This window comes from Aegilops tauschii, chromosome 7, assembly GCF_002575655.3.
Source record: "Aegilops tauschii subsp. strangulata cultivar AL8/78 chromosome 7, Aet v6.0, whole genome shotgun sequence".
NCBI lineage: Eukaryota > Viridiplantae > Streptophyta > Magnoliopsida > Poales > Poaceae > Aegilops > Aegilops tauschii.
Window position 1 is genome coordinate 9,705,805 of NC_053041.3, and position 26,693 is coordinate 9,732,497.

A 26,693-nucleotide genomic window follows, 5' to 3' on the forward strand; every position below is an offset into this window, starting at 1 on the left:
ATAAAGGTGCTCTACAGGTGTCTCCGAAGGTACTTGTTGGGTTGGCATATTTCGAGATTAGGATTTGTCACTCCGATTGTGGGATAGGTATCTCTGGGCCCACTTAGTAATGCACATCACTATAAGCCTTGCAAGCATTGTAACCAATGAGTTAGTTGTAGGATGATGTATTACTAGGGACGAAGCTAGAAAAAATGGGGACTGGTGTCAATCGCTGCCCACGCTAAGCCTCTAGCAAAAATTATAGTGGTGCAACAACATAGGTAATGGCCGAGAGCGATATAAAGAGCAAATATATGCAATGAGCTCGTGATATTATTACATAAAAAACTCATACCGAGTATTGGCCGAGCGAAATCATAGAACAACAATTGTTTACATATTCCATAAATAATAAGCAAAAAGATGACTTTGGAACGTTTCATTTGCAGCTATCTAAAAAAGATAAACAAAAGAATGTACTAATTCACAACAATAGTAAGAAAGAAATAATGCAAACAATAAGTATCATTAAGCAACAAAAAAACTAAAGTTATATTAGACTCACATTTTATAACTTCCCTTCTCGATCTTTCATATTCTTAAATAGATCAATAACATCATCATTCGTTATTGTAGAAAATATGTCTTTCTCCACATAGCAAATCAGGCAATCACTCATGAACTCGTCACCCATTTTGTTTCGCAAAACACTCTTCACGATATTCATTGCTGAAAAGTATCTCTCCACTGATGCTGTGGCAACTGGCAAAATTAGCACCAACTTGAGAAGTTGATACGCCAAAGGAAAAGCAAGATGCTTTTTAGTTTCCACCAACACTTTAGCAAGATCAGCAATGCCATCCAAATTGTCAAATCTCTGGTCCGCTCGAACATTGTCAATGAAAATCCGAAGTTCATGACCGAGATCCATCAATTGTCATGAATTGAAATCATCAGGATAAACCTCAGCTAGCTTCAATAAACTCTCCAAGTTAAAAGCAGCGAAGGAATTTTTTGGGTTGAAAGAAGCCATGTGGATAAGCAGTGCAGAATTCACTTCATTGAATCTATCATCGAACTCTCGAAGTTGCCAATCAATAACAGAATTAAGGCACTCTATTTGGTAATGTGAAGGTTTGTAATGTTGGTTCTTTTTCTTGGTTTATGCCGATCGACATATTCATCATGCATGTTTACCTTAGGAATGTCATGTTCTTCACAGAATGAATATATCTTCTCTAGAAGTGATTCCCATCCATCATCTCTTAGTTGTTGTAGATCATTCCGTGTTGAGTTCACACATGACATGGCATTCAAGATATCTTGATCCTTTTGCTGCAATGCATGTGACAAAGTATTGGCACTCCCTAATATATGGAACATCATGTGCAAATAGAACACAAAATCAAAGGTTCCAAAATATGATAGAAGGCCCCGTGCTTCACTTTTCTTGGAATCCTTCTTGCCTTCTTTTGCTACATAATTCAGGACACTAACAATTGATGGGAACAACTGGATTAAGCTTGAGAGGGTTCTATAGTGAGAACCCCAACGAGTGTCTCCCGCCCTTTGAAGTGACTGGTCTTGATTTAGTCATGTACCGGTACTAATTCGTCCACTACTTATGGCTTTTTTTTACATTTTCTCGGTTACTCTCTCTAATCATGTCTTTTCTTTTGCAAGAAGCTCCGACCACATTAAACAACAGAGATATCATATAAAAGAAATCCGCAATATCTTCATTCTTCTTTGAAATTGCCACTATAACCAATTGAAGTTGGTGAGCAAAACAATGCACATAATATGCTGACCTGTTCTCTTCCAGAATTTGATGCAAGATCTTGTCTTGGTTTAACTGGCCTTGAAGTCCCTGCCACATTACTATCTGGTGCTGGTCGTTTCCCTTTCAACAAAAATTTACCCATATCCTCCTGGTCCTAGTCAAATCAAAGAGAAGAAACGGAAATTACTTATCCAGTAGCCATCAAGAAATCAAAGCACATGTAGAGTTGTACAGTCTAGAGAGCAAGAGGGATAGACTGCGGATTACCTGGGATGGGAAGAACTTGCAGATTATAGATTAAGCAGTTGCGGTCTGGCAGATCGATCGGCCGATGTCAACATACCCCAGATGAAACAGCGTCGAGTTCTCCGTCGTTCGCCGCCGATTCACTGCGGCGGCTGCGGAATTAGGGATCGGGATGAGGAGGCGAAGAGACGAGGGCGAGGGCGTCCGTCTGTACAGTATAGGTACAGGCGTATATCCGCGTACATGGATTAATCGGTAGACCCATAGAAACGTGCATATGCATTGGGCCGGCCAGCCGGGCCTTTGTGTAATTGTTTGCTGCCACATGTTGTTTTATTTTTTAGAGCTTAATGAATTTATGGGCTTTGGGCAAAGGCTTTAGGGATTAGTTGCTGGGCTTGGGTCAATGGCATTTTTGGGCTGGGGTCAGACGCACTTTTTCTTAATACGTATTAGCTGAAAAGCCAAAATCCATTGGTGTCAATTGACACCAATGGCTACATGGGAGCTCCGTCCCTGTGTATTACGGAACGAGTAAATAGACTTGCCAATAACGAGATTGAACTAGGTATTAAGATACCGACGATCGAATCTCGGGCAAGTAACATACCGATGACAAAGGGAACAACGTATGTTGTTATGCGGTTTTACCGATAAAGATCTTCATAGAATATGTAGGAGCCAATATGAGCATCCAGGTTCCGCTATTGGTTATTGACCGGAGACGTGTCTCGACCACGCTTAAAGTTCGATGACGATTGTATTATGAGTTTTTGTGTTTTGATGTACCGAAGGTAGTTCGGAGTCCCGGATGTGATCACGGACATGACAAGGAGTCTCGAAATGGTCGAGACGTAAAGATCGATATATTGGACGACTATGTTCGGACACCGGAATGGTTTCGGGGAGTTTCGGACATATACCGGAGTACAACCCCCCGGGGAGTTTAATGGGCCAAGATGGGCCTTAGTGGAGATGAGGAGGGGCGGCTAGGGCTGGCCGCGCGCCCCTCCCCCTCTAGTCCGAATTGGACAAGGAGGGGGGCGCCCCCTTTCCTTCCCCCTCTCTCTTCCCTTCCTTTCCCCCTCCTACTCCAACTAGGAAAAAGAGGGAGTCCTACTCCCGGTGGGAGTAGGACTCCTCCCTGGCGCGCCTCCTCCTTGTCGGCCGCCTCCTCCCCTTGCTCCTTTATATACGGGGGCAGGGGGCACCTCTATACACACAAGTTGATCTGTTGATCTATTCCAGCCGTGTGCGATGCCCCCCTCCACCATATTCCACCTCGGTCATATCGTAGCGGTGCTTAGGCGAAGCCCTGCGTCGGTAGTGACAGCATCACCGTCACCACGCCGTTGTGCTGACGGAACTCTCCCGTGAAGCTCTGCTGGATCGGAGTTCGCGGGACGTCATCGAGCTGAACGTGTGCTGAACTCGGAGGTGCCGTGCGTTCGGTACTTGGATCGGTCGGATTGTGAAGACGTACGACTACATCAACCGCGTTGTGCTAACGCTTCCGCTTTCGGTCTACAAGGGTACGTGGACACACTCTCCCCTCTCGTTGCTATGCATCACCATAATCCTGTGTGTGCGTAGGAATTTTTTTGAAATTACTACGTTCCCAACAATATGAGGTGTCTGCAAGTGGTGTATCTTCAAATCCCCGCCTCCTAACCTCACTAATTGGCATTACTACAGCCATAGACCTCGGCTTGATCCATATGATTATGTGAACAATGGGGCCGGCAGAGGCAACTTAACCAGCTACACAATGTTCTATCCTAAGTCACGCCATCCACTGTTTTTTTGGAAGAACCTCTTCGAGAGGGCACTGGGCTCCCATAATTTCAGTTTTCATAAGAATATACTAGTCCACTTTATAAGGAAGATCGGACCCAAACACCTACATATTTGATCCAATTCATAAGGAAAACTAGACCCAAAAATCTGACAAAGCTCGGTTAGTTAAAAGTAAACAGGGCAAAACCCACCTATACCTATGGCCAAGAAAAACCAAAACAAAACAAACCCTACTAAGTAGGCAAGAAAGAATTTTCACTAATTTCTAGATAATCTCAAAGTTTATTTGCACTGTGAAAATGCACGAGCTCGTTAATTTCTAGCTGCTCACAAGGGTGGTACAAAAATAATAATTATAAGCTTTTGTTCATTGGGTAACTATCATATGCGGAGGCTGGATACCAGCAGTGGCAGGGCCACGGTCACCCATGTTCACCATAGTGCACGCATATAATGCCCTTTTTTTGCGGAAAGGATTAGATCTGTTATAAAGATTCACCGGAAGTACAAAACACCTCAAACATAATAAAAATTACATCGAGGTCCATGGGCCACCGAACGACCATTGTTGCCGCCAGAACGAGCCGCCGACGCACCGCTATCGCTGCTCCCATACCGAAACCTGCATGACCTTGTCGGTGACAGCCGGGAAGTCTTCGTGCACGTGTTCCTAAGGACCAGCGCCCTGGAGCCGCATCGTCGCCTTTGAATCCTTGAATCGATCTGAAGAACTTGACACCAAATATCGCCGTTGCATACGCACAACGAGAAACCCTAACCTCGCCGCACCAAGGAGCTGGCAGGAATCTACGCCGGTGCTCCGTCTAATCCGTCCCAACGGGCGAACTTGAGGAGGATCGGAGTCCGAAAGACTGACTCGAAGAGGGAGCGTCGCCATCCGTCCAAACGCCGCCCCTGCGAGGACTAAAACCCTACCTATCTACTAGCGGGAGTCGAGACACCAGGATTTTCCTCCCTGCCACCAGCCGCCGGAGCGGCAGGCGAAGGGGGGGCGAACCCACGGGCTCGCCGGAGAAGATCACGGGGGGGGGGGGGGGGGGGGGGGGGGGCTTTCCCAAGTCGCCTTGGGAGAGAGGAATTACAAGGTCATTTGAATAAGAAGCACGCATGTAATGTCGTTAATACTTAAAATTGCAAGGAAAACCTTTAACTATGTTCTTTTGAATTATATATATTAATCATGAAATTTAAGGAAAAATTTGATGTTGCATCCTATTTAATTAGGAAGAGAGACTTATCATAATCTTAATCTAGATATACCTCTTAGCACCAAAAAAGACAACTGATATTTCTCTCATAAATATTTTTGGATACAACAATAAGATGCAATCAATTGATGGAGGTATATCTAAATCTTATCTATACCTATACTCATTAGGGACTTCCTAGAAATTCACATGTTTTTTTTTACCTTGAAGACTGCTGGGCTTACACCCCACAACATTTTATTAAAATAATAGAGCACTAATACAAAGGGTTCCTCAAGATGAGGAAGAAAGAAAAAAGTAGGAAACTATAAAAAGCTATACAAAAGAGGGAGGGGCTATACCTAAGCACTAAAAACTATAGAAATTCACATGTTTATCAGTAATTAGGAGCCGTTTATCTCGTGGGACCCAATTACTATTATGGTGTAGATCTTCCTAAATTTTTTACCGAGAAAAACTGTTGTGAAAAAAAACTATTAGTCATCGTATTATGCTAGGAATCTCTCACGTTGGAGCAATCTCTCCATCATAGACGCAGTTTCACCCAATCATAACGGTGTATATCTTCCTATAATATTTTTACAGAGAAAAACTATTGTGAAAAAAAAACACCTTTTTTGTTTGAATATTGCGTGCATGTGTTAATTTGTCAGTGTCCATTCTTTTTTATATGTAGGCTCATAATCAGCTGAGGAGATTTGTCACTAAATTGTGTCTGTGAGGGGCTCGTAATCAGAATTTTTCCAAAGAGCTTCAGTGCATGTGTATTTTCCGTTCAATTTTTAGTTTAGAAAAACACCTTTTTTTGTTTGAACCTTTTTTGATCCATGTGTTACTTCACTTTTTTTTATCCATGACCCTAGTTGGTTCTTTTTAGTTTCCGCAAAATGACACAATCTACTATATTTTTCTGTGTTGCTTTTGCAAGGATTTACAGGGCTTACATTTTGCACGTTCCACTAGGTGTCATAGTTACAAGTTCTTTCTATGAAAAGTTGTAGAAAGTTTTTCCAAGACCGGAGGAAAGAGCCGCAACTACTCATGTCTCTAGGGGTGTTGCAACTCGACATATCTCTAGAGGGGTGCAATTGTACACTTTTAAAGACGGGTCGCAACTACACGTATTCTATGGCAGGCCGCAACTGCATGTTTTTCATGGCGGGTCGCAATTGCATGATTTTCAAGGTGGGGCATAACTGCATATTTTCCCCGTGTTTTCCAGGTGAGCCGCAATTGCACGTTTTCCAAGGCGGGTCGCAACTGCATGCTTTCCAAGGCGGGGTAATGAATGCATGTTTTCCAAGGCGGGCTCGAACAACATATTTTTCAAGGTGGCGGCAATTGCACGCTTTCCAAGGTAGGTTGCAACTGCAGTTTTTCCAAGACAGCACCACAATTATATGTTTTCTAAGGCGGGACACGACTGCATATTTTCCCATGCAGGGCTGCGATTGCACACATCTAGGTGATAATCGCAACTCCATGATTTTTACAAGGCGGGTTGCAACTGCATATCTAAGGGGTAGTCGTATTTGCACTGTTTTTTCAAAGACAGACCGCAACTGCAAGTTTTTAACTTTATCTGGCACCAAAAAAGATCTCTGTGGTTTTGAAAACATTAAGTTTTTAAATTGGGCAGCCGCAAACTGTAAGTATTTTTTTATTAGTTTGTTAGTCATGAAAAGTAAATTCTTTTATCTATAAACATTTTACGTTGTTTTTTATATTGTTTATGGGCCAATACGTTCTTAGAGATATTAATATTTTATTTTATTAGTTTTTTTGTTAAAAATTTGAGCCAATTTAAAAACATTAGTCACGTTATGTTTTTTATCATTTTTTTTGCACCCACTGAAACATTGAACCAGCGCCCATATTTTTGCAGCGTTCTCCACCCATTGTAAGACTTAGATGCAACATATGGCAAATATGTAAGTGTAGCCAATCCTGACTGTTTCTAATAACCATTGTTGGAAAGTTTCTGTTGGCACTGAGGACAAATTTGCAAGTGTTGTCCATTGTGATATTTATATTTTATTGCAGTATCAACTTTCATCCATTTATACTAAACATTTTTAAATCTTTACATTTCACTATCATCATATTTTAAATTTTTTTTAATTAATATATAATGTTGAGTATATATTTTATTATTTTGTCTAGTAATACGGAATACACAATTGGATTGGTACTAATAATATCAAATTTTATCATTTACAACTCAAACATGTATAATCATAAACACAACAATGATATATTGAAACTATAGCTCAAAGATGCGGGATATCTCAAGATAACTATAGCTCAAAGAAAATGCATAATGTTCACTGGCTAGGAAAATGGCATAAAACTGAAAATTAGGCAGTGTTCATTCCTTTTTATATGTAGGATCATAATCAGCTCAGGATATTTGTCACTAAATTGTGTTTGTGAGGGGGCCATAATCAGGATTTTTTTCTAAAGAGAGTTGGTGCATGTATATTTTCCTTTCAATTTTAGTTTTTCAAAACAAGGGGATTAAACTCACTTTTTTTGGTTTGAATATGTTTTGATCAATGTGTCACTTCTCTTCTTTTTTATCCATGATCCTAGTTGGTTCTTTTTAGTTTCCGCAAAATGACACAATCTATTGTATTTTTCTGTGTTGCTTTTGCAAGGTTTTACCGGGCTTACATTTTGCGCGTTCCACAAGGTAGGGGTCGCACTTACAAGTTCTTTCTATGAAAACTTGTAGAAAGTCTTTCCAAGACCGGTCCAAGGGTAACTTCACATACTTTTTATGGGTAGTGTCAACTTAACATGGCCCAAGGTGGAGGAAAGAGCCGCACATGCACATCTCTCTAAGGGTGTTGCGACTACAAATATCTCTAGAGAGGTGCAACTACACGCTTTTAAAGACGGGAACCACCTACATGTATTCCAAGGTAGGGCCGCAACTACACGTTTTTCATGGCAGGTCACAATTGCATGTTTTTCCAAGGCGGGGCGTAACTGCATGTTTTCCCATGTTTTCTCACGTGCGCCACAGTTGCACGTTTTCCAAGGTGGGCCCCAACTGCATGTTCTTCAAGGTGTGTCGCAACTGCATGTTTTCAAGGTGGGCCGCAATTGCACGCTTTCCAAGGTAGGTCGCACCTGCAGTTTTTCCAAGGCAGCACGCGAGCACCCCAATTACATGTTTTCTAAGGCGGGACACGACTGCATGTTTTCCCAGGCAGCAATTGCACACATCTAGGGGATAGTCGCAACCGCATGACTTTTACAAGGGGGGCTGCAACTGCATCTCTAAGGGCCAGTTCTCTTGAGCTATGTTGTGGAAATAAGCTCCTGTGGAATAAGCTCCACGCAATAAGCTAGTCAGTTCTTTTTAGTTCCTGTTTTTTCAGCTTATGTGTGGTATGATCGGTGAAAGTCTATAATGACCATGGACTATATTGTTATTCATATTAAATGATATTGCACTATTTTTTATCATTTTTTGTATATATGAACAATATATATTGCATTCAACACTATGGCAGGGAGCAACCTCCTTGTATTACCACAACATATATATTGATTTCAACATTCAGACCAAACCACATCCAAAATACAATCACACGAACCATCTACTATTAGGAGGGGAGGTGGAACAGGTCCTTTCGTCGAAGTGGGGCGTTTGCGGCCGGAGTTGAGCGCCCGCCGGAACGATCTGGAGGAACTGCTAGAGACCAGGGCAGCAGGGGGCGCGCCCGAGGGAGGAGCAGTGACGGGGGATGAAGGCCTACCCGCCGTCCATGAGCTCGCCCGAGGGACGAGCAGCGGCAGAGGAGCAGGGCACCGGCGCTGGCGGCTAGCTGGGAACCCTAGCGGCGGTGGCGTCTCTGTTTTGCGAGAGCTCGATGCGGGATGTGAACGACCGAACGAGCGCATGTTCTTTTTTTTTGCAGGAGCTAAACTGGGACCTGGCAGTGGCATTTCTATTGTAAACTGAGCAAACAATAGGGCCACATAGCTATACCCCTTTGAGGTTAAGTCAGAAGCTGCGGGAAGCTCCTCCCCGCTAGTCATTTTTCATTGTGAATGGGAAGAGGGGTGGAAATAAGTTGAGCTAGCTTTTCCAAATCGAGTTCTTTTGAGCTTTTGGCTTATTTTGACAATAAGCTGGAATAAGATGGAAAAGAACCGGCACTAGGTGGTAGTCATAATTGCAACTTTTTTTTTCAAAGACAGGTCGCAACTGGAAATCTTTTAAAACTTTTTTGGGCACCAAAAAAAATTCATGGTTTTGAAACAGTTAGTTTTTAAATTGGGCGGCCAAAAATTGTAAGTACATTTTTAAAAAAATTAGTTTATTAGTCATGAAAAGTAAATTCTTTTATCTATAAACATTTTTACGTTGTTTTCTATATTGTTTATGGGCCAGTACATTTTTAAAAATATTTAATTTTATTAGTTTTTTTGTTGAAATTTTGATTCAATTTAAAAAACAAGAGGTATGTTATGTTTTTTATTTTTATTATCTTTTTTTGGCACCCACTGAACAAATGGAACCATAGGCGATATTCTTACAGCGTGCTCCACCCGCTGCAAGGCAGAGATGCAACATGGGGCAAATAAGCAAGTGGAACCATTCCTGACTGTTTCTTTTGCCACCGAGGGCAAATTTGCAAGTATTGTCACTCGTTATATTTATATTTTATTGGGTTATCAACTTCATCCATTTATACTAAATATTTTTAATTTTTTACATTTCACTATCATGATATTTAAAAAAATCAATTAATATATAACGTTGAGTATATGTTTTATTATTTTGTCTAATAATAATGAATACACAATTGAATTGATACTAATAATATCAAATTATCTTTTACAACTCAGACATGTATAATCATAAACACAACAATGATATATTGTAGCTATAATTTGTTGTGTAAAAAGTATTGTTTGTTCATCTATTTTTAGTTTGGACATTTGTTAAATCAAATTCCTTCTAAACCTAAACAAAGCATAAAATATTAAAAAAATCATTTCCATCCATAGATAATTTGTGCTACTTAAATATATTCTGGTGTCTTTATACGTTGTTGTTCCTATTTAATATATTCAGGTATTTTGGTAGAGGCTTCTATAATGCACACATCAAGAAAATATTTAATAAAGGTTTATAGAATATAATAATGTTGCTTTCTCTTAACTAATACTCCCTCCGTAAACTAATATAAGAGCGTTTAGAATACTAAAATAGTGATCTAAACGCTCTTATATTAGTTTACAGAGGGAGTAGAAAATTCTTAACTAGAAAAACTAATAAGTAGAAAAATCTAGAATATACAAGGTTGTCCACAGGTGGTTTGTCGGTGTTTTCTCGTCGTTCTAGCTCAGGTAGCCCCTGCCAAGTACGGCGATGAGGACGCCAGTCTTTGTAGCTTCAAGATGTTTTCCCGCCGGCGAGTTGCCTGATAGGTGGGATCCACATCCATGTTGGCCCTGATGTGCCATGAGATGTTCAAATTGCTAAGGAGAAGTTGGTCGGTGCGGCTTGGTGAGGTTTTTGGCGCAACACATCATCTGACCGGTTCTAGCTTTTGTCACTTGCTTTCTGAAAGAAGCGGTTCCCATTGTGATGTCCATCATCCACGTATACTGTTTTCAGATTAATAAAAGAGAAGTTGAATAAAAAACAATGATCTAAAGATTAACAAGTCAGAATTCAGAGATGGTAACAGATTTGCAATTTCCATATGTCCCATCAACACAGCAATCTTATGGCATGGGCTCTAAAGATATTTTATTTGTTTCTAAGAAACACGTATATACCAAACTAAAAGCTCGAAATGCCTGGATGAGCTCCCATCAATGTGAAATCAAAAAGAGAGGCTCTGTGCTACCATAACTTCTGTTTAAAGGAGCTGCCCCATTGCGACGTCCATCATTAACATATTGTTTTCAGATTAATAAAGAGAAGCTCAATCAAACAGAGTGGTCAACAGTCAAAATTCAGAGCTGGTAGGCAATGAGCCAGACAGATATGCCATTTTCATAGGTCCCATCAATCGAACAAATCTCATGTGTTGGGCACTAAACTTTTTTATTTGATTCTCTACTAGGGAACCAAAAGAAACATATACCAAACTAATAGCTCAAAATACCTAGATGAGCTTTGTCCTATACCATAATAACTTCAGGATGTAGAATCCCTTGAATCATAAGAATGGGTAAATTTGCAGTGGTCTAATCAATTGTTCATCATGATCATCTTTTTCAGGCTCCACCAGTCTTTAGCTTTGCTTCCTCCTTATCAATTTCCTCGAGCGCGTTCCACAGTTTTCGGTCTTCATAGTCACTGACAATCAATGCGGCCCCAGCTTCCTGTAGGGACTTCTCCGGGTTCCTCATCAAGACGGCGACGACGGGCATTCCTGCGGCAACACCTGCGCGCATCCCTCAAGCGGAATCCTGCATTCAAAGCATATATTGGTATGATGTATCTGTAAATCCAATCAGATTTTAGATGACGAGTTCAATGGATACATATGCAAGGGTATGCGTACCTCGAAGATGAAGGTGTGTGCTGCGGACACTTCGAGCTCCTTGAGGGCCTTCAGGTATGGAAAGGGGGCCTTCAAGAATATATCAAAATAAGAAATTCAACACGAGACTCTGTAAAAAGTTCAATCTTTGCAACATAGCAAAGGTTCACAACAACATCAAATGATCACAATCTAGCCAAGGTTACATAAAAGTTGAATCTTGCATTATTAGCACCACCACGAAAGATTTTCATTGCTTGAGGATCTTCTTTTCTTCGTTCTTTCGTTCAACATCACACTTCACCCAATATTTGATGACCTTTTGCGTGTAGCAAGCGGTTATTTTCTTTTCTTGCAAAATACGATGAGAAATGGTTTCACTGGGTATATGTAAACAATCCATGAACCCAATGGTATTGATGGAAATTGTAGCTTGCAAGATATAATGGTGATTGGAGCGACTCATACATTTTCTATTGTCATATATTCCCGAGTAGCAGCTTAGTCAATATGTCAGTCGCATAACTTACACAAAGGTGTAAGAAGATAAACAATCAAGATATTAAGTTCAAAGAAAAAGGTGGTCCTGTCATATATGGATAGATGTCATCACTATATATTGATCAAAGTATACAAGGACCTCCTCATATTTAAAAGTTTTGCATGTGCCAACCCAGAAAGCAAGCTAGAGACATCAAAGTCTACATGATTGATACTTGACTGAACATGATTGATTCTTAACTGAACAAATACTTGTAAGTTAATATACAATTAAGATTACATTGTTTCGCTTTTAGTAACAAAGTCAACCATGAAAGTTTACTACTGATTAAGTACTGAGCTAAATCGAATAATGCTAATTAGCGGCACATGTGTCTTTTTTTCAAAATTAACATCAGATCCACTAAGTCGTAATATTATTTACGACACACAAAAAACATCTAGCTGTACATTGGCTAATTTATTATACCAACCCGATCACATATAATAACAACATCCTAGTGCTTTAATTAAGTAGTCAAGTCATAAATAGAGCTTATTTTGCACAGTGACAAAGGTGGATGAGATCTTTGCTTGGGGAAACCAATATGTGTTCTGTCTAATACAACTGAAGGTAATATTAAACCAAACGAAGAGAAGCCTCAATCTCCAAAAGTAACATGATACATTTAATTGTCATCCATTTATACCAAACATTTTTAGTTCTTTACATTTTCTATTATCAAATTTTAAATTAATTTTAATATATATCATTGAGTATATGTTTTATTATTTTATCTAGTAATACTGAATACACAATTGCATTGATACTAATACTATCAAATTTTATGGTTTATAACTCAAACATCTATAATCACAAACCAACAATGATATATTGAACTAGAATTTGTTGTGAACAATGTATTGTTTGTTCATCTATTTTTAGTTTGGACATTTGTTCAATCCGATTCCTTCTAAACCTAAATAAAGAATAAGAAATCACAAAAATAATTTCCATCCACACAACAATTTGTGCTACTTAAATACATATTCTTTTGTGGTCTTTATATGTTGTTGTTCCTATTTAATATATTCAAGTATCTTCGTAGAGGCTTCTAAAATGCACACGTCTGGAAAATATTTTAATAAAGGTTTATAGAATATAATAACGTTACTTTCCCTTAACTAATAGAAAATTCTCAACCAAACAAACTAAAAGAAAAATCTAGAATATACAAGGGTGTCCACAGGGGAAACTCAGGGGGCTCTCACCCCTCTTCCACCCACGCGCCACCCCCTCCGGGCGACTCGGGGGGTGAAACCCTAGTTCGTCACAGAGCCCCCTCCTCATCTTGCTCCTCCCTCTCGCAGCCACCTAAGCCTGCTGCCGGGCAATCCCGGGGCGCCGTCGAGGAAGTTGGTGGCAGGGTATCTACCGCTCGGCTCTCTCGCAGGGACGCGGGGTTTGAGGCGGCGGCCTCTGTCGGAGGGGCGCCACCGGCTGGCGGCGAGCGGTGGCGCGGAGGTGGTGGTGGTATCCCTGGCCGTGTAGACGGCGGGGCTCCGATGGGCATGGACCTGGCGCGAGCTAGGCGGTCGGCGGCTCCAGATCTTGCCGCCCCCTTCCTTCCTCGACTCGGTGTGATCCCCCCTCTGGATCTGGGTCGTGATCTTCTTCTTCGATCTTCGACCTCAGTAATGTGGGTCGGATGGTGATATGGAGACAGACCAGGAGAAATCCATGGTTGGATGCGACGACGGCTGCTCCCGAGGGCGTTGTTCTTCCTCCTTGGAGGCGTTTGTCGGGTCTGCCTCCCTCCACCCACCATTCTCTAGCCTCCCGAGTGAACACCCTAACCTCGGTGGGCGGTGGCAGAGCTCTCGCTTTCGTTCTCCTTCTTGAAAGCATCGCCTTTTGGAGCTGTTTGGATGGTGTGCCAGGTTGGGGTGCGTTTGGCGGCTACTGTGGTGTGTCCTCTTTGTCCAAGCTTGATGTTATCCCTCCTCTACAACCGGGCCGTGGGCAATTCTGATTGAGGGAAGCTTTGGCGGCTCATCGGGAGTGCGTGGATCCTCTCTATGTGGCCATCCTCCGGTGGAAACCATTCTTGTTCTAGTGGAACAGCTCCATCTTCCGATGATGTGGCGCCTATCAAGCCAGGACGATGTGCAGGCATCCGTAGCTGTTGGTGACCACACTCGTTGATGCATGTCATTTCTTCTCCTCTGTGCCGAATGGTCCTAGTTCCCTCGTGCTTCGTTCTCGGAGGAGGGCCTTGTTGTCTTCAGTTGTGTGCTTCTTTGATTTATCATTATAGCTTGTAGCACTTGAGGCTTTGTTTGCTGCTTTCGAGCGCATATGTATCTTGTCGTGTCATATTTCCTATCTTTGGTTCCGTATGCCTTGTAATCCTAGCCGGTTGATGGCTTTGTTAATTCAAAGTTGAGCTAGGCTCGAGGCCCATCTCGTCCCGGCTGATGTCTTTTCTCTAAAAAAGGGAGTCCACAGGTGGTAGCGTTAGCGTTTTCTGGTTGGTGTAGCTCAGGTACTCCCTTCCAAGTAGGACGAAGTAGACACCGGTCTTTGTAGCTTCGAGATGTTTCTTCGTCAGTGAGCTGCCTGAAAGGTGGGATCCACATCCATTTTAGCCCTGATGCGCCATGGTTGTTGAAATTGGTAAGGAGAAGTTGGTCGGTGTGGCTTGGTTAGTTGGTGAGGTTTTGGGGCAATCCATCTCATGTCATGCCATACATCATCTGACTGGTTCTAACTTTTGTCACTTGCTTCCTGAAAGGAGCGGTTCCCATTCCAATGTTTACCATCGCCATATACTGTTTTCAAATTATATTATAATAAAGAGAAGTTCAATCAAAAATAATGCTCTGAAGATTAAAAAGTCAGAATTCGGAGATGGTAACAGATTTGCAATTTCCATATGTCCCATCAACACAGCAATCTGTTGGCATGGGCTCTAAAGATATTCTATCTGTTTCTAAGAAACACGTATATACAAAACTAAAAGCTCGAAATGCTTGGATGACCTCTGTGAAACCAGAACTTCAGGACATAGAATCCCTTGAATCACAAGGAGAGGCTCTGTGCTACCATGACTTCTGTTTAAAGGAGCAGTCGACGTTGCGATGTCCATCATTACCATATTGTTTTCAGATTAATATAAAGAGAAGCTCAATCAAACAGAGTGGTCAACAGTCAAAATTCAGAGCTAGTAGGCAATGAGCCTGACAGATATGCCATTTTCATAGGTCCCATCAACCAAACAAATGTCATGTGTCGGGCACTAAAGTTTTTTATTTGATTCTCTACTAGAGAACCAAAAGAAACATATATCAAACTAATAGCTCAAAATACCTAGATGAGCTCTGTCCTACCATAATAACTTCAGGGCGTAGATTCCCTTATAAATAATAAGAATGGGTAAATTTGCAGTGGTCAATCAACTGTTCATCACCATCATCGTCTCACGCCCCACCATTCTTTAGCTTCGCTTCCTCTCTGTTGATCTCCTCGAGCGCGTTCCACAGTTTCTGGTCTTCATAGTCACTGATGATCAATGCGGCCCCGGCTTCCTGTAGGGACTTCTCCGGGTTCCTCGTCGAGACGGCGACGACGGGCATTCCCGCGGCAACACCTGCGCGTGTCCCTGAAGCGGAATCCTGCATTCAAAGCATATATTGGTATCATGTATCTGTAAATCCAATCAGATTTTAGACAGCAAGTTCAATGGGTACATATGCAAGGGTATGCGTACCTCGAAGATGAAGGTGTGTGCTGCGGACACTTCGAGCTCCTTGAGGGCCTTCAGGTACGGGAAGGGCGCGGGCTTTGGCTTCTCGCATTCACCTCCAACTATCACGGCCTGGAAGAAGTCTGATAGACCAAGAAGTTTGATCATGAGCTCTGCATTGATCCTTGGGGCATTGGTTACTGCGGCACGCTTGTAGCCGTGATCTTTCACCCACTGAACCAGCTTGTGGAGGCCCTTTACAGGCTCTAGGTGCTCCATCGCCAAACTGTAACAAACAAGGGACTATAAATATTTATCCTCACCAAGTCATACTAGCCAACTAGTGGTTCTCAAGAGAATTTTTTAAAATAAGAGAAAAACATTAACAGTGAGAAAAGCCAATTAAGAAATAACAGAACCATCGACAACCTTACATAAAACCAATTGCTCATTAAAAAAATCATATAACCAAGAAGTAGTTCCCACTTGGTGTACCTTCTGTATTTGACGTCTTTGTCTTCTAGGAATTTCAGCCCCTTTTCGAGGGGCCAGTCTGGGAACAAATTCTGGGCAGCTTCAGCATCGCTTCTTCCAGCGATGTTGTTTATGAAGAACTCATCGTCAATCGGCACACCATTGTTGTACCCAATCTGTTTACATCCATTAGCCCAGTCAGCTTGTTCACGAAACTAATAAAGAATAATAAATATCATGCATCGTAAAGCTTCTTACCGCAAGAAGCAATTCTTGGAAAGCGATGTGATGAAGAGGATCCGAGTCACACAAGGTACCATCAATGTCAAATAGAACCGCCTCAACTGGAACGGTCGCTGCAAGAGGACTACAAAGTATGGAAAGCAGATAAGAGTTCAGCAGTCAGTCTTCGTAGCTACTGAAGATGTATGAAGTGCAAATGATTGACTTCAATGAATGATATTTAAGCAACCCAGCACTGAAAATCCAGAAAATACAGGTAAACAGGGTCATTGTCTCTGCTTTTACATGTACGTCGGAGCCATGGATGTCTAGGTCTGCCTGCGTTTTTCTAAAACCAGAACAAGAAAAATTGGACGGCTAAGTATCTGAACGATGTCGACTGGCAAGTGCCGATACCCAAACCGCAGATATTTCAAAGTAGCTGCGCATGGAGAATTGACAAGAGCACTCATGCAGCCAGACAGGCATTTACCACGGGCGCATCGAAAGACATTTATCAAGAGCGGGTCACTAATCAAATAGCGGTATTGTTCCGCGAAAATAAACAAGACGGAGAACTTCAATCTACTTCATGTCTTTCTTGTTCGGTTTGGGTATGGCTGACAGGCATTTGGTTGCTTCACAATTTTAGCTATGCCTCCCAAAAGTATCAGCCTAGCTACCTACCTTGACATGTATGAGCAGAGCAGGCTGTTACAAATAACTAAACTACACATATGTATAGACCATAAAAGAAGTTTTTCTGAATAATAACAGAGTCTCCGGAGAACTGGTTGAGATGGATCTGTCGTGGAAGACAGAAAAGATTGTAACTTCAGCAGGATGAACAGATATTTTCTTGCCAAAGAAGGGAAAGAAGAAGAAGAATAAGAATAAGAAAAACGGGTCGAGGAAACCATGGCCGGAATCCGATTCCGTCAGCGGGCTTGGTTTGGGCCGGCGCGGCCGGGGAGGAACGGGGACAATCAGCTGCGCGCCGGCGGGGATTAGTTGATCTTCTGGCGCGGCGGGTGGGCTATTTTTCTAATCTGGTGCACGCACGCGAGCACCGACGTATCGTCGGAAGAGAATTAGTAGGAAGCAGGAAAAGGAGATCGGGTTGGGGTGGTGGTGGAGGAAGCGAGCACGTACCTGACAAAGCCGCCATTGGTGGAAGCCATGGCGCGAGTGGTGGGTGGGCGAGAGATCGCGGCCGCCTCCGTGCGTGCGCGCGCGCGCGCTCCTTCTCGATGGTTGTTGTGGAGTGGAGGACTCTCGCGGGAGGCAGGCAGGCAGGTCGATGGAGGAATTTGGGAATCTGGGCGAGGGGCGGTGGCTCGTCTTATAGGACGCACGGACGGACGGACGGACGGCGGTGGATCCGATAGATCCCTGATTTCCTGGACTGCTGCCTGCCTGGCCTCGTCTTCGGCTGCTCCTCCTCTTTTTTTCCCTTGGCAACCTGCAAGTGGGGCCAAGGCGCCGCCTCGCTGCCAGGTCGGGCCCACATGATTACATAATAATGGTACAAGACAGAAAAAATCGAAATTATGGTTGCAACAATTTTACTGTTACTTGGAGACAAAAAAGAAATGTTAGGCATGAAACATTTTTTCCTGTTGGAAGAGATTTCAGTTGCTCGTGAAAACGCTGGACGCATATGGTTGCCAGGAGATCGAATATGCTCATAGCACTTGTCATGTTCCTTTTCCCCTCGTCTTTCTTTCCACAGATCCGAATGCCCGTCCACGTTCTTGCAGCAGACGCCCGTCGCTCTCGCCTCTCCCTGCCTTGCCGACACCACGGTCAGCTGACTGACGCAATCATCGTCACCATCTTCACTTGTCACAGACTCACATCACATCGCCGGCCAGGTCAGTTGAGCAGAGCAGAGCAACATCACATCGCCGGCCAGATCAGTTGAGCAGCCAGCCGGGCACCTTCTCCATCGACCATTCATTGGCCCACCTCCAAAGTCCAAACGTGTTTTCTGCCTTATTCCATCGCTTGCTCATCAGCCAGCACCCAGCAGTAGGCTACCCCTCGGCTTGCTTTGCTGCTGCTGCTGCAATGCTGGCCCTGGCTGGCATGACGACAGAGGACCACACGCACCAGCAGGAAACCTGATGCTCCGTGATGATCAACGGCGAGGCGTAGTAATCCTGCAACATGCTCTGCGTTGCTGCTGTCACGCACAACAGGTCCTCGTGGCATCCCTTCCCTCCCTGCCCTTGGGCTCCTGGGGTTCGGTCGCCGGCTTCTTCAGGTGCGCGCCCATCTCGCCCAGCATCGACATCACCACCGCGCCGTCTTCAGTACCAAGACGGGTCACCGGTTCGCTCGATCCCACAAGGCTCAGCCCCACGTCCTTCTCAGCCCCGTCCCGCTTCATCATCTCCCTCACCTTCTCGACGTCGTCCCACCTCCCTTCCGCCGCGTAGATGTTCGAGAGCAGCACGTACGGGCCGACCTCCGCCGGCTTCATCTCGATCAGCTTCTTCCCCACAAACTCCCCGAGCCTGGAGCCGTTCTGCGCCCGAGAGGCCGAGACCATGGCGCCCCACAACGCCGGGGACGCCTTGCCTTGTAAATTCTGGACGAGGTTCTCCGAGCCTGTGGGCAGCCCGGCGCGGCCGAGGAGGTCCATCATGCAGCCAAAGTGCTCTGCCTTGGGCTCCATGCCGTAGAGCCTGACCATCCTGTCAAAGCACCACCAGCCCTCGAGCACCAGCCCGCCGTGGGCGCAGGAGCTCAGGACGCAGACGAAGGTCGTCTCGTTTGGCCTGGGCCCGCTCCTCTCCATCTCCAGGAATAGCTCGAGCGCCTTCTCGCTCTGCCCGTGCAGCCCGTGGCCGATGATCATCGAGTTCCACGACGGGACGCTCCTTTCGCCCATCGAGTCGAAGATCTCCCTCGCCGTCTCCATCACCCCGCACTTGGCGTACATCGTCAGCAGCGCCGTGAGCAGGAGGACGTCCGGCACGATCCTCTCCCACCTCTGTCGGACCAGGCCGTGCACCCACTTCCCCCTCTCGAGGTCGCCCAGGCTGCCGCAGGCCGTCAGGACGCTCACGAAGGTCTTCTCGTTCGGCACGGCGGCCCCCACCGCCATCATCGCGTCAAACAGCCTCAGGCACTCCCGCCAGTCCTTCACCCGCGCGTACAGCGCCAGGACGACGTTCCAGGACACGGCGCTCCTCCTCGGCATGCCGTCGAACATGGCCCTCGCCATCTTGACGTCCCCGGCCTGCGCGTACCCGTCCAGCATCGAGTTCCACGACACGACGTCCCTCTCCGGCATCGCGTCGAACATCCTCCTGGCTTCCTCCATGTCTCCGAGGCGGGTATATCCACCAAGCATCGAGTTCCAGCTGACCACGTCCCTCTCGGGCATCTGATCGAACAGCTGTTGCGCGCCGGCCATGTCCCCGGCCGCGGCGTGGCCGGACAGCATGGAGTTGTAGGAGACGAGGTCCCGCTGCGGCATTTGGTCGAACAGCTGGCGGGCGGAGGGGAGGAGGCCGGAGCGGAGGCAGGCGCGGAGGAGCGTGTTCCAGGTGACGGCGTCGGGGCGCGGGATGTCGGCGAAGAGGCGGCGCGCGGAGGCGTGGGAGCCGAGCGCGAGGTAGCGCGCCAGGAGCGAGTTGGCGAGCCGGAGGTCGGCGGGCAGGTGGCCGGAGCGGACGGCGAGCGCGTGGAGCGCGGACACGGCGGGTCGCGTGGGGCCGGAGGAGGAGGAGAGGAGGAGGAGGGTGAGGTGGTCGAAGGGCAGGAGGCGGAGGAGGTGGAGGCGGCCGGCGGGGAGGTGAGGGAGGAGCGAGTTGAGGAGGCGGGAGGAAACGGCGGCGTGGGTGGAGGAGAGGTTGGAGGTGAGGACCAGCGCCAGGGACCGCAGGAGGAGGCGGCGCGGGGAGCCCTGGCCGGCCGCGATCCGAAGCTGCCGGAGCAGGACGGCGCTGATTGGCACCGCCGCCGGCGGGCGGCGGCGGGGCCCTGGCGAGCACGGCATTGTGGGCGGGCGGTGGCGCAAATGGGGCTCCGCCCGTCTCGTTACCTTGGCGGGCAGTTGACGCTGAGGAGGCGTATTCTTCTCTCTTACGTGAACGGGAGGCGAAGGCGGGTTTTTACTGAGAAAAAAGTACGTAAACATAGTGGACAAAATGTATAATTGGAGGAATACAAGAGAAGGCCAGCCACATGGCAGTGCGAGATTTTCATCGAATTCATGTCAGAATTTGAACATCCTCACGTTGAATTCAAGCAAAAAAATAATCATCAAATTGATGTTGGAATTTTAGGGCTCCTTTGGTTCGCAGGATTCTAAAAGTGCAGAAATAATAGAGGAACGTATGTACAAAACATAGTAAATATAGAAATTCTGTCAATTTGGATGCTTTGGTCCACGGGAATTGGAAAAGAACGTGAATTCTAATACATATGATCAAATCAAAGTCAAAACACATAACGACCTTACTTGAACAGGATCTGTTCTATAGGCTCGTACCGCTGCATCCTTTACCAATAAAGTTAAAACACATAAAAATATATAGTTAGAATGTCATTATGTTGATAAGGATATTAGCCTTGTTCATCGTGCATAGAAATTTGAAAGAAAAAATGTCCAAGTGAATGTTGGAATTCCCACATTTTTCCTTTAAAAATGGGATCAAATGAAAACTCCTTCATTTTTCATTTGCCCCATTCCTTGAAACCCTTGGGAACAAGTCCACTATCACTCCTGCTTGGTAGCAACATACGGATTCATAACAAATATGCATGATGGAACAGCGCATTCCTGGTAAAAACCAATGCTCGGAGAATTCAACGAGCTCTCGAAGAGTGCGGGTACGTTTTTTACATCTTACAGCTGCTGGCTCCTGGAATCTCTCCATGGCGGCGTCAAGAAACTAACAGTGCATCCGAGTTCCTCAGATTCTTCTACTTCTCAAGGAATTAAATTCGGACATACAACACTCAAGCCCTCAAAAATTTGCCTCAGGCATATAAATTAGCTTGTAAACCATCATCTGTGTCGAGCGCCAAAAAAACAGGGGCACTGAAATCTACATGATGACCCCAATCCGTCGTCCCCCGTCGCTCACTCGTGCTGCTCGTATATCTGCATGTAGGCTTCAGAGAGAGCGACCATCTGCGGAAGGGTCTCGGTGACATGGAGATCCTGCATCTCATACCTGAGACAAGAAGGATTCGTGAATGATATGCCGGGGTCCCTCCCAAATATTCATGCTACGAATGAGATGAAGGAGAACACGTACCACGCCTCCTCTGATTTCCGCTGCACGAATACTCTGTAGCATCCTTCACCTGGCTTGCCGTCGTGTACGATGTTGGCTATGAGGTCGTACTTTGAGCGCAGCTTCTCACTCTCTTTTGGCTTAGGCAATGGGATGTAATCCTTCAATTCCAAGTTCTTCACAGGAAAATTCACTGTTGCATGAAACACAAAATGCCCTTAGGATTGTTGAGTGACCAGGGGGGCGTCTGTATCATGTTCAATGAAGAAAACAGAAAATTTTACCTAGTGTAGGGTTCTTCTCTACAAAGAAGTTGTTTTTTGTAAACCGTCGCATGTGAAGGATCATATACTTTGGAAGCCTGATGACTCGATACCTCATTCGGGCAATAGATGGCCGTACCACCTCGGTAACTGTCTCACCATCGAACTTCTTCAGTATATTGAACAGTGGTACCTGAGCACCGTGCAAGCTTCTGAATTAGAGTACACCAATTACCAAGAACTAAAACATAAATCTTCCATGTAATAAGCAATGTCAAGGTTTCATGCGGCATGTTAAAACATATCCCTTCAGTGAGTGTGCACCATGTATTCCTCCAGTCAGTGTGAACCCAGATTCACACTGTTGAGGCAAACAGTCATGGGGACGATAATTCATCTCACTGGTTTAATTTATCCATCAAGAAAATTTGGTCGAGACCTCTCGAACATAGATGTACATGCAAAAGAGACTCCAAGAAACATCATACCTCCAAACAGATCACAAAATGGTGAGATACAAACAAATCCAAAGACTTGCTAATACATGCAAGAGAAAATGACAAGATGGAAAAAGATCGATAAAATTGTAGGACTATTCTGTATTACTCTGTCTGCGAGTGTAACCAATATCCTAAGTAGAAAATAGGCCCACAGCCAGTTACAGTTTGATGCTCGAAACAGCAAGGCTTGAACAAGATAAACTAGTCTTATAAGTTAAGGGATCATAAACTTGAGAAACAAGACCACAGGTCTAGCAGCTGGACCATAGGGAATCAAGTCTCTCGTGTACCAATGCTCTAGCTAACTGAATTAGTCAAAGACTCAGAGTCAGTTGGTTCTTACATCATAACCAGGGAAATTTCCAAAATATAAATGCCAGTCTAAAAACTTGACACATGTCCTGCAATTCCAGCAAAAAGCAGAGATGACTGGGTAAACAAACCTGTGGAATAATATTTTTCTCCATGGCATCTTTGAAAAGTGGTGGTGGTGGCAGGTCAAGACCGAGCATCAAGAATGGGACCCGAGATGTTTGAGTGACCATACCGTCACTTGTTGTTTCAACCTGTGAACCTGCCTCGCCATTCTGCTCATCATCCACTAAATGCTTCCTGTGAATTTCCTTCACAACTTCAAGTTCTCCCTGCCAAAAACAAGTATCAATTGTAACAGATAAGCTACCACAAGTTCTATCAATTACACAATTGATTCTAAAGCTAACCTGAAAGCAATCATATATGATGCTTCTATTTTTCTTCTTTGAACTTCTTAGTTTTGCATGCAGTGTGTTCAAGAGCCATGACATAAATTCCACTGGATCAGATTGTACACCAATCTGAAACTTCTTCTCACTAGCCTTCATAACTGCTTGAAGAAACTCATGTGGACTAACTTGGCCCTTGAAGTTCCTAGCATGCCAAATCTTGCGAGTTAGTTCTCCAAACCGATGAACCAGTGGGGATTTGCTATGCTGATAATTTTCAGGTATGAGAAAGAAATTTCTCAAAGGGGTAATCCTCATCAGTGATTGTATTGTGACGTTCACAAAGTCAGTCTCCTTAATGTTGTTAAGACCAACCTGCAGATTTAATCAGAAAAGTGATTAATAATTTAGCTCTCAAATCACAAGAGCCTAAATGCTTGCAGGTTTCCATCTACAATCAAGCAAATAAAGACAATCTAAACCAGTCCTGAAGTCACACGGTGGTAGTGATGTAGAATCAGATCGCAAAAAAGGAGAGCTCGACTAAACCATTCAAGTCCACAGTATCTCTGGGCTTCATTGGCATTGTTACGGCTTCTTCAAACAAGTGCTTCTATTTGCTATTTCATAAAAAATACTAAAAACGCTATTTTGCTAGAATGGGTAAATATTCCCTTAACTGGAAGGATTCCACAGCACAACACAGCAGAATGAGAGAAAACAAGCCTTTAGAGAGTTTGATAGATACATACCATTCCAGGTAAATAATTGGAGCCATCCAGAGCTCTTGACCATTGCTTGTTCTTGTCAAGAATTTTAACCTGCTCTCTTGCAAACCTGCCAAACCATACCAATCAATAAAACGTGGAACTGATTACTGGAGTCAACAAAGGCGACAATAGATAACGTCAGAAACAACGAATGATCACCTTGGATTGAGAACATGTCGAATATCTTCTAGTGATGGATCATTTATCTCATATCCATCAGGAAGACAGTAAACTTTCTCAGTTTGAAGGTTAATGAAGACATGGTGGCCTGCCTCAAGACTGTGGGTATACGCATGCGATTTCAAGCCTCTTCCTTGGTAATACTTTCCACAAACTAGGCACGCATACACATTCAAATTCGATAAGGAGATTGAGCAGAACTTCTCAAAGTCAAAATCAAGGACCTACGAAGCAGGACAAAGTACAATCAGGCATCGATAACCATGAGAGTGCAGAATGGCTTGCTTAACTATAAAGTTTGCCCCCTCCACCTCCCAAAAAGAGAATATAGCATATATGAACAGAGAATAGAGCACTAGAGCATGGATGTGGTTTAATGTAATTAAATCTGCACAAAGCATCATCTAATGCTGGGGATGCGTTACAAAAGAGAATCTGTGTAGGACAGGGTTAGCAATCTGTCAGGAGTTTGTAGGAAGCATAGCAATATTCACCAAAAAGGTGTGCACACAATTATTCAAGGTTTTTGTAGTTACAAAGTTTAAACCTAGCCTCCTAGGGAATCAAAGGAGATAGCAAAATTTACACACAAATAAAAGTACTTGTGAAGTAAGCCCTGCTGTTCACAGTTTTTTTTTAGCTCACAGGTTAAACCAAAACTGTTATAGAATAAAAGAGAATGACCAATTTTAGTAAAACAGGGTATTTGTGAAGTCAGCCCTGCAATATTTTGTAATGAAGAAAACATAAGAGCCTTTCAGAGGTTTGATGTGCTGGATTAGGATGCAAGTGACCACAGTGGGGTTGCGGGGGTTGAAAACTTAGCACATACAAATCATCAGTGTACAAAGTAGGCTACTGCATTATTGCTTGAAATGAAGAGCATCAGCTGCTAATAAGCTACACCATATGACAAATGAACTAGAATTCACTGTGTGGGTAATACCAACTACCTACAAATTAAATGGCTAAGTACCAAGCTCCAGTTCTACATCTCTGCATGTTCTATATTTACCAACCTACTATGCCCGGTTTCCCACAGACCGATTCAAAGTTTTTGTAGCCTACAGATTCAACCTAGGGGACCAAAGGAAATAGACACATTTAGAAGTGCTAGGTACTTGTGGTGTCAGCACTACAATGTTTGACACTTATTTTCAACAAGAACATAGTAGGTTTGTTGTACTGGATTAGGAATCAGTGACAATAGCAGGGATGAATAATTTCTTCTGTGCATATACAAGGATGACATCGTGAGGTACTAGCACACACAAAGAACTAGTTTACCAATACGGGCTACATCACTGCTCGAAATGAAGAGGCTTCGCTGCTAGAATTCACTGCGAAGGTACTAACGAAATGAATACCAAGTGCCAAGCTACAGCTCTACATTTCTACATGTACTTCAGCTGGATAGAGTCACACCATGTCAGCGACTAATAATACCTAAACTACCGTGAGCACGTTTGACAGATCTCAGGTGCTTCTAGGGCTGTGCACAGAACCAGCAGGCTCAGACCAACCTTATCACAATCAAACCGTGGGCAACTGCAACCGAATCAACATGTAAAAATGGCACTGCCAAAGGATTCCATACCTGTCGGTTGACGGTGTCGAGGTAGGGGCAGTCCCGGCGCAGCTCGACCTGCCTGGGCCGCCTCTCCGGAGCCCTCCTCTCGTCCTCCTCCTCATCCTCATCGTCTTCCTCCTCCTCCTCCTCGCGGGGCCGGCCGTTCGCGTGCCCCCTCGGGGCCCCGCGCTCCTCCTCCTCCTCGTCCGCGTAGTTGGCGAGCCCCAGCAGCGAGGCGCCCTCCGACTCGTCCCCCGCGCGCGGGCGCTTCTCGGCGGCGGCGGCGGCGCCCCCCTCGTCGGCGGCCGCGGACTCCTCCTCGCGCTCGCGCTTCCGCGCGGGGGACTGCCCCTCCTCGTCCGCGCCCATCCCCGGACGCCGGGAGGAAGGAGAAGGGAGGGAGGAGAGAGAGGAGAGAGAGGAGGGCAGGTGTAGGAGGAAGGGGGGACGGCGGCGGCGGCGGCGGCGGCGAGGTAGACCGGAGGCGGGGGCAGCGAGCGGCGGCAGAGAGGTCGCGACTCGAGAGATCGAGAGAGAGAGGTTGGCGGCTAGGGCAGGGGAAGGGGGACAGAGATCAGGTGACACCTTGAGGCTATGCATCAGCCACTCAAACGCCATCCAACGGACAGCAGCCATCCAAAGCAGAAGCCAAAACAAACATTTTTTCAGCTCGTTTTCAATCATTAGGAAATATACGTACAAATACTAGCAGTTGTACGAACACTCAGTTTATAACTGTTTAAGAATATAAATATTAAAAAACATTATTCAGCCTGTTTGCGTTATACAAATAGCATCGTATACCTGAATTGAATGCAAGTGATCAACATTTCCTAGTCAGTTGGGGCGTCTCCAATGCCACCCTCAAACCGCTCGCAAGCGTTCGGATCGCGCGATCCGGACGTGTTGTGACATCCAAGGCGTGCCTGTATCGCTTCACTCGATGGTCCGGACGCACTTTCTCTCACAAACCGAAG

At 44.8% G+C, this 26,693-nt stretch overlaps 4 protein-coding genes across 4 annotated transcripts; all 4 read right to left on the bottom strand.

Moving 5' to 3' along the window:
• Window positions 1-550: 550 nt before the first annotated feature.
• On the bottom strand, window positions 551-11,439 carry LOC141026633 (uncharacterized). Its single transcript, XM_073503471.1, has 3 exons — window positions 11,295-11,439; window positions 1,117-1,349; window positions 551-859 (listed from the first exon to the last, which is right to left on the bottom strand). Exons 1-3 carry the CDS (start codon window positions 11,437-11,439, stop codon window positions 551-553), a joined length of 687 nt encoding a protein of 228 aa, XP_073359572.1.
• A 3,810-nt stretch (window positions 11,440-15,249) lies between these two features.
• On the bottom strand, window positions 15,250-18,027 carry LOC109768377 (haloacid dehalogenase-like hydrolase domain-containing protein Sgpp). Its single transcript, XM_020327101.2, has 5 exons — window positions 17,627-18,027; window positions 16,511-16,619; window positions 16,274-16,428; window positions 15,803-16,064; window positions 15,250-15,707 (listed from the first exon to the last, which is right to left on the bottom strand). Exons 1-5 carry the CDS (start codon window positions 17,653-17,655, stop codon window positions 15,513-15,515), a joined length of 750 nt encoding a protein of 249 aa, XP_020182690.1. The 5' UTR covers window positions 17,656-18,027; the 3' UTR covers window positions 15,250-15,512.
• On the bottom strand, window positions 18,023-20,688 carry LOC109768376 (uncharacterized). Its single transcript, XM_020327100.4, has one exon. It carries the CDS (start codon window positions 20,622-20,624, stop codon window positions 18,663-18,665), a length of 1,962 nt encoding a protein of 653 aa, XP_020182689.2. The 5' UTR covers window positions 20,625-20,688; the 3' UTR covers window positions 18,023-18,662.
• A 559-nt stretch (window positions 20,689-21,247) lies between these two features.
• Window positions 21,248-26,270, bottom strand: LOC109768378 (uncharacterized). Its single transcript, XM_020327102.4, has 8 exons — window positions 25,744-26,270; window positions 24,126-24,370; window positions 23,949-24,033; window positions 23,215-23,571; window positions 22,936-23,136; window positions 22,014-22,185; window positions 21,751-21,922; window positions 21,248-21,666 (listed from the first exon to the last, which is right to left on the bottom strand). Exons 1-8 carry the CDS (start codon window positions 26,083-26,085, stop codon window positions 21,573-21,575), a joined length of 1,668 nt encoding a protein of 555 aa, XP_020182691.1. The 5' UTR covers window positions 26,086-26,270; the 3' UTR covers window positions 21,248-21,572.
• Between the last annotated feature and the right edge of the window lie 423 nt (window positions 26,271-26,693).

Coding starts and splice junctions, on each gene's coding strand:
- LOC141026633 (XM_073503471.1), bottom strand. CDS start 11,439: ATGCCCGTCGTCGCCGTCTTGATGAGGAACCCGGAGAAGTCCCTACAG. Junction 1,350..11,294: donor GGAAGCAAAGCTAAAGACTG/GTGGAGCCTGAA, acceptor TCCATATATTAG/GGAGTGCCAATACTTTGTCA. Junction 860..1,116: donor AAAGAACCAACATTACAAAC/CTTCACATTACC, acceptor CGAGCGGACCAG/AGATTTGACAATTTGGATGG.
- LOC109768377 (XM_020327101.2), bottom strand. CDS start 17,655: ATGGCTTCCACCAATGGCGGCTTTGTCAG. Junction 16,620..17,626: donor ACCAATGGCGGCTTTGTCAG/GTACGTGCTCGC, acceptor CATACTTTGTAG/TCCTCTTGCAGCGACCGTTC. Junction 15,708..15,802: donor CACACACCTTCATCTTCGAG/GTACGCATACCC, acceptor CTTTGAATGCAG/GATTCCGCTTCAGGGACACG.
- LOC109768376 (XM_020327100.4), bottom strand. CDS start 20,624: ATGTTTACGTACTTTTTTCTCAGTAAAAACCCGCCTTCGCCTCCCGTT.
- LOC109768378 (XM_020327102.4), bottom strand. CDS start 26,085: ATGGGCGCGGACGAGGAGGGGCAGTCCCCCGCGCGGAAGCGCGAGCGC. Junction 21,923..22,013: donor AGAGAAGAACCCTACACTAG/GTAAAATTTTCT, acceptor TTCATGCAACAG/TGAATTTTCCTGTGAAGAAC. Junction 21,667..21,750: donor CGGAAATCAGAGGAGGCGTG/GTACGTGTTCTC, acceptor TTCTTGTCTCAG/GTATGAGATGCAGGATCTCC.